Raw genomic sequence first — 6873 nt, 5'->3', positions numbered from 1 at the left:
CAGGTGTAAGGAACAGGGTTCATTTAGCTTTCAAAACAGAAGGCTCCGGGGAGACCTCGTTGCAGCCTTCTAGTACTTGAAGGGTCCTGCCAAGCTGGAGGAGGACTGACTTTTTTACACAGGCCGATAGTGATAGGACAAGGGGGACTGGCTTTAAACGAAAAGAGGATAGAGAGAGGTTAGGCATTAGGAAGAGATTCTTTGCTCAGCAAGTGGCGGGGCACTGGAACAGCAAGATCCTGCCCAGAGGGGTTCTGGATGCCCCATCTCTGGAGTCATGTGAGGCCAGGCTGGATGCGATCCTGGGCATCCTGATCTGATCTGGTGGTGCGCGAAGCTGCTCGCGGCCAGGGGGTTGGAACCGGACGCTATTGAAGGTCCCCTCCACCCTAAGCCATTCTGCTGGGGAGGAGACAAGCCTGTGGTCGAGGTCTGAACTCTGCCCACCCCAGGAAAAGACGAGGGGAACGAAGCTGGTGTAAATGAGTGTGGGATTTATTGTCTTGGCTGATGTTGACCAAGTTGAGCAGGTGTCATTGGCACACGGCTGTTCCTATGCACACTGAGGGTCGGGCTGTGGAGATTATGGTTCTGCTGATGGACCGACCTGGGAGCAGCTTTGTGCCCAGGCTGGCCGCCGCTGTTGGGACCGGCTGCCGCGGTGTGCTCGGGTCTCTGTGGGAAGTTGCAGCCTGACGTCCCGCTGTGGAAGGGCTTCATGTGTGGGCCCTCCCTTGCTGCCTGGAGGCTCTTCTGTGTCCCGGCTGCGGGGAACCCCTCGAGGGCCTCGATGTCACTGGGGTGGCCGAGCAGAGTGTGCTGCTCCGTGCAGCTTGGCGTGGCGTTTGTCTGCTGCCACGGCTTCTTCTGGGCCGGCTCTGGGAACGCGAGGCCCGATCTTGTAGCGGGGAGCGGCTTCGTACCCGGCCCGTCCCCTGCTGCCTGGGACCCCTCCTGGGCGCAGCCACCGGGGAATCTGCGGAGGGCCGCGATGCCCTCTGTTGGGTGGACCTGCGGGAGCCGCTGCTGGTGCGTGGGGCTGTTGTACGGCCGCTCCCGCGGTGTCGAGATGCCTCGTGATCCGCAGGGAGGCGTGGGCGGACTGTCCTCTGCCGTGTCCCAGGCTCACTGGGCAGGTGGCTGTTCTCAGGCAGCTGGGATCTCTGCGGTAGGCCCGATGCTGCCTGGCTGCTGGGGCCGGAGCTGATGTTCTCCAGTCCCTGGGAGCCACGGGGAGGCTCCAGAGCCCCTTGGCTGGAAGTACTGGGGCCGGCGCGCTCCGTGTTGCTGCTGGAGGCTGTAAGGGGAGGCAGGGAGGTCATTGAATTGATGAAGCTGCAGCCTCGGGTCGGAACGGGCTGCCCTCCTTTTCTGGGGCAGAGAGAGTCTGGCAAGGCCGCCCTGAGCAGCACCCGCTGCCAGGTGTTGCCCGGCCCCTGCCTAGGGAAGCACGACTGGTTGCATCTTACCGGTGCCCACGCCAGCACAGCTGTTACACTCCCAGCTGTTAACTCTGTTGCTCAGGTAGGAGCACCGTCGGTGGGTCCCTTCTGCAGCACAGGAGCTGCAGAGGAGCAGCTGCCAGGGCCTGGGGAAGCAAACGGGTTGTGGCTGTGAGGACAAGGTGAGCCAAGCCAGGCAGCGGCCAACACATCTGCGGTGCTCAGCCCTTGTTCCCCATCCCGTGTTGAGGCTGAGATCCCCCGCGGAAGCCCGGAGGCCTGCTGAGGTAACTCACCCATCCGCCTCTTCCTGCTCCCTGCCTCCTGGGTAAAGGCACGTGCTGACATCGCAGCGCCCGTGCCTCCGTAGAAGCAATGGGTAGGTCCTGTCATCCCACCAAGACGGTCTCCTACGAGAGAGGGGAGGGAATGTGATGAGCCGCCGATGCCCCCCGTGTGTGATCCAGGGTATCCCTGTTGATCCAAGCCAACCCCGTTTCCAGCTTCTCCATGAAGCTGAGGCCTATGCTCGTGAGACAGCAAAGGGCCAGGCCTGCCGGGACAGTCCCTGGGCAGGCCCAGCGCTCGCGCCTTCACGTCTGCAGAGCTGGGGAGAAGGACACCAACCTGACTGGGATTTGGATCCCCAGAGTGGACATTTCTGCACGGAACTGCTCCGTGTCTTGACAAATGGGGCACTGGAAGCACATAGTGCCGGCGTTCATGGCCTGCCCCTGCCGGAGAAGCAGAAGCAGCGTGAGCGTGAGCGTGAGCGTGAGCGTGAGCGTGAGCGTGAGCGGGGCCTGGTGCTGCTGAGCGCCGGCCGTAGCCGCAGGCTGAGGGGAGGGCTCCTACCTGGACGCAGCTGCGGTGGAACCAGGTGTGCTTGCACGCTGGGCACCTCAGGGTCTGGTAGGACGTGCTGTCCCCCATGGGCTCCAGGCAGATGACGCAGTCGGTGCCTTGGGATGGAGCTGCCTCCACTGCCTGTCGCGGGCGGTGCTCGCGGCAGAAGGACCTGGGGGAAGATGCAAGCGATGGGCACGGTGAGAAGCGCTGCGAGGAGGGCAGAGCAGCAGGCAGGCGCCCCCAGGCCCCGGCTCTGGCTCTGGCTCTGGCTCTGGCTCTGGCTCTGGCTCTGGCAGGCTGCTGGGAGCTGTCGCTGCGGGTTCCTCCCTGGCTTGGTTGCTGCTGACAGCCCTTACCTGTGCTGCCCAAAGAACTGGGTGACACATTCGCCGTCCACGGCGCAGGGCAGGTGGAAGCTGCGTGCACAGCCTCTCTCTGCGCAGCTGATGGCGGCTCCTCTCTCGCCACAAACAAAGCATTGCTGAAAAGAACAGGGCAGCCCCAGTCAGCAGCAGGCCCAGGGCCTCCACGGCCGGCCCCGCACCTCTGGGCAGGGCACAGGCTGCGGGAGCTGCTGGGTCCCACTCTGCAGAGCCGCCTGGTGGAGAAGGCTCGTCTGCTATGGCAGGACTTGGGCCTGGTGCCCGCTGGAAGGGCTGCGATTGCTTTCGCTGGGTGCAGCCTAAGCTGGCGTGAGCCTCTCCTGGCACAAAGCTCACCGCTCCCTTCAGGGCCTCACCTTCTGGTCTGCCTGCTTGATTCTGCACCTGATGGTACCAACCGGGAGGCCCACAGTTTCCTCCCAGGGGGCGCTTTCCTCAAAGCGGATGTTGGCAAAAAGCTGTCGGAGAGGACAGAGCAGGGCAGGATCTCGTTAGGACGCAAAGGAAGGGAGGGAGCATCCCTGGCAGGAAGCTGGCAGGAGCCCTTGAGGGCTGGAACTCACCAAGCAGAACTCATGCACACAGAGGTCACTCTCGGCAAAGGTGCGCCCGCAGATGTCCGGGTTGACATCCGCGCGGCGACACAGCACGCACGCTGCAGAGGAGAGAGCAAATGCGAGCAGCAGTGAGCACCTTGCGGGGCCAGCTTTCCCTGAGGGCTGTCCCCAGGGCCGTGCTCTTTGCTTGCCGTGCCGGCTGAGGGGCAGGGCTGGAGGCGGTGCAGGAGGACGGGGCACTGCAGGCCCAACGGTGGCAGCGGGCAGCCACAGCCCAGGCTGAGCCCCTTGCCGAGGAGCAGAGGTGCTGTGCCCAGCGGCAGCCGGGGAGCCCCTGCCTGCCCCTTCTTTCCCTCTCAGCCGCTGGCAGACCCCCAGCACCCCTCTGCCCGGCGGCGGGGAGCTGCGCGCAGGGATCCTTTGCTCTCACCTTGCTCCCCGGAGTCGGGGGACTTCCGCTTCCTACTGGACATGTTGCGCATCGGCGGTGAGCACTTGGAGAGTCCCTGCTCTCTCTGCACCTCGCCAGGCCGCACTGACACACGCTCTGAGCCCGGCAGCCTTTGCTCTGCTCCCAGCCCCGCGCGTCACAATGCCTGCTCCCCGCCACCCACTGTGACATCACGCCTACCCCCTCCAGGGCGGAGTGGGTCCCAGGCCCCCAAGCAACATGGCGGCGTCCCGGGGCAACCTGTTCCAGTGCGTCCCCACCCTCAACAGAATCAACACTTGCCTCCCAACACCCAACCTGTATCTCCCCTCTTCTTTCCGTATTACGCATCACCTCCAGAAGACCCGGTTCCCTCCTTTCTCCACTGCACAGAGTCACCTCCGTAAGGTGAAGGCTCCTATTTCATTTCCAAGGGCTTTGTCAATGCCCCCTTCCCTTGAAAGGGATCCCAGATGCCTGTCTTCGCTGCCCACTAAGTCCAGGCTTTGGCCCCGCTCTCCCACTGTCAGAGCAATCAGGTGACAAAGTTCCCTGTAAGTGACCTTTAGGCTTACTAAGGGCTAATTGCATTGTTAAGAAAACATTACCCTTCAGTATGGAAAGGAGATTTCATTGAGACTGTCCTGAAACTAGTATTTTCCAGCTGTATAGGGGGCATGCCCAGCAAAAATGAAACCAAGCACCCATTTAGAAACTGTGAAAAGAGATCATATTGCAAACATCCATGCTTTAGTTACAGTGCCTCTCTTTCGGGTGTGCTAGATTTCCAAAGCGCCATTAAGCTCCTTGTTCTTCGGAATTAAAACAGAGCCTTTTGTGTAGATGATGGCACTTCTGGATCCGTTGCTCTCAGTGCTTCTCCACAAAATGCAGCCCTGGTACTGCATAAGGGTGAGCGGTTGGTTGCTCCTGCTTGGTAGGAGGCATCCTGCCTGTGGTAGGACTGAATGATTCTTATCTCTGCTTCTTGTCAGCTCTTGTCATGGAAGATTAAGCCATCTCACATATCCCACCTCCACCAAGACTTTGTGCAAGGAGAGATCCTCAAGGCAGAACACTGCCTGGTTCTCCTCACCTCAGTCTCTACCCAGATTTCTGAAGGTCTTCTGTCTGCTTTGGCATCGTGGTCTTGTGGCCTTCCCTGCCTTGCTCTCTGGGGCACATCGGGGAGCATGAAGGCAGTCCCAAACGCACCCTTGCATCTGTCCTTCTCCATAAGTGATGGATCTGCAGGACTGGGGAGTAGAATGTGTCAGGTTCAGCAAACAGCTGTGAGCAGTGGTTTGGTGACATGGCTCGTGTTCTTGAGATTTGCATTAAGACAGGAGGTTGGGAATCACACTCCGAGAGGTGTCTGCCCCTGTCACTGCGTTCCCAAAATTTTGATCATACTCCAGGCCTCACCAAACCCAGGCTGGCATGGTGACATCCGTACCTGTCCAGTTTTGGGCCCCTCACGGTAAGAAAGACATCGAGGCCCTGGAGCGCGTCCAGAGGAGGGCAACAAAGCTGGTGAGGGCTCTGGAGCACAGGCCTTATGAATTGTAATTGAAGGAGCTGGGATTGCTTCAGCCTAGAGAAGAGGAGGCTCAGGGGAGACCTTATTCTCTATAACTACCCGAAGGGAGGCTGTGGTGAGCTGGGGGTCAGCCTCTTCTCTCGTGTGACAGTGATAGGACGAGAGGGAATGGCTTCAAGCTGCACCACGGAAGGTTCAGGCTGGACGTTAGGAAATACTACTTGTCTGAAAGGGTGGTCAGGCACTGCAATGGGCTGCCCAGAGAGGTGGTGGAGTCACCGACCCTGGAGGTGTTCAAAGAGCGTTTGGATGCTGTGTTGAGGGACGTGGCTTAGCGAGAACCATCGGTGATGGGAGAACGGTAGGACTGCTGCCTTCCGGGCATCATCGCCTTCGGTGGAAGCTCTTGTGCGCTCAGGAACGGCAAACGCCACCCGCTTTCGCAGAGCTCAAGGGCAGACGAGTCGGAACGCCCTTGGAACGAAGGCGTTTCCTCGAGAAGAGCCAAGCCCCGCCCCGTCCCCCCGGGCTCACCCCGGTCCCAGTGGCGGTCCCCAGGCTCCGTGCCGCTCTTTTCTCCGTCTCTGCTGCCACCGCGTGAGCGAAGCGCGGAACTGCAGCCGAAACTGTCGGGACCGCCGTGGCGGCGCTTTGAGTTATGGGCGGTGGGGGGTCATACGAGCTGTGGGAGCACTCTGGGCGCTCTGGACCCTCCCCCGGGGCCCGCACAGTCCCGCAGAGCACCACCGAGGCCTCCCGGAGCTGCGCAACGCGTCGCTCCGCTGTCTCCGCTCTGTACCGCCCGCCTCTGCGACAACAGACCCCCGCCAGGCCTCGGGAAACCCGGAAGTAGCGCCTCTTCGCTCGGACTGCTCCGTGCCGTCAGCCCCGCCATCTCTATGGTAAGAAGTCCTCCTGGTCGTACTGCGCATGCGCTGAGAAGAGCGGAAGTGGCGCCTGGTTGCTGTGGCGGCTCTGCGCTGCCGCTCCGTCGGGCTGCGTGGTGGTCGGAGTTGCCGGCGGTGCTCCGCGTACGGACTTGCAGTCAGGGTTATAGGAAATAACACATCGAGGAAGAAAAATAGCGAGCTAAATATCTATGTATGCATACCCGCTCTTATTTCCTGCTCAAAAACTGACGAATGTGTCAATGTGGTTTCCAGCTCCAAGAGGGGAGATTTAGGTTGGCCACAGGGACAGAATCTTCTGCAGGGGGGGTGGTGAGGCACTGGCACAGGTTGCACAGAGATGCCGTGGATGCTCCGTCCCTGGAGACCTGACCCACAGAATCAGAGTCACAGAATGGCCTGGGTTGGGAGGGACCTCAAGGATCATGAATCTCCAACCCCCCTGCCAGGCAGGGCCACCAACCTCCCCATTTACTAGACCAGGCTGCCCAGGGCCCCGTCCAGCCTGGCCTTGAACACCTCCAGGGATGGACGGGGCATCCACAGCCTCTCTGGGCAGCTGTTCCAGCACCTCACCAGTCTCCTGGTAAAGCACTTCCCCCTAACATCCAACCTAAATCTTCCCTCTTTCAACTTAGAACGGTTCCGCCTTGTCCTGCTGTTATCTACCCTTTCAAAGAGTTTACTCCCTTCTGGTATGTAGGCTCCCTTCGGGTCCTGAAAGGCTGCAATGAGGTCACCCCGCAGCCTTCTCTTCTCCAGGC

The 6873-nt window shown here is 60.6% G+C and overlaps 1 protein-coding gene across 1 annotated transcript; it reads right to left on the bottom strand.

Moving 5' to 3' along the window:
* Positions 1 to 474: 474 nt before the first annotated feature.
* On the bottom strand, positions 475 to 5242 carry LOC107055318 (PHD finger protein 7-like). The gene is made up of 9 exons (XM_040653589.1): positions 3662 to 5242; positions 3238 to 3329; positions 3031 to 3132; positions 2648 to 2772; positions 2298 to 2460; positions 2070 to 2176; positions 1739 to 1852; positions 1470 to 1588; positions 475 to 1297 (listed from the first exon to the last, which is right to left on the bottom strand). Exons 1-9 carry the CDS (start codon positions 3711 to 3713, stop codon positions 717 to 719), a joined length of 1455 nt encoding a protein of 484 aa, XP_040509523.1. The 5' UTR covers positions 3714 to 5242; the 3' UTR covers positions 475 to 716.
* Between the last annotated feature and the right edge of the window lie 1631 nt (positions 5243 to 6873).

This window comes from Gallus gallus, chromosome 28, assembly GCF_016699485.2.
Source record: "Gallus gallus isolate bGalGal1 chromosome 28, bGalGal1.mat.broiler.GRCg7b, whole genome shotgun sequence".
NCBI lineage: Eukaryota > Metazoa > Chordata > Aves > Galliformes > Phasianidae > Gallus > Gallus gallus.
The sequence above is the reverse complement of the archived record's forward strand: the minus strand, read 5'-3'. Positions and strand labels throughout refer to the sequence as shown.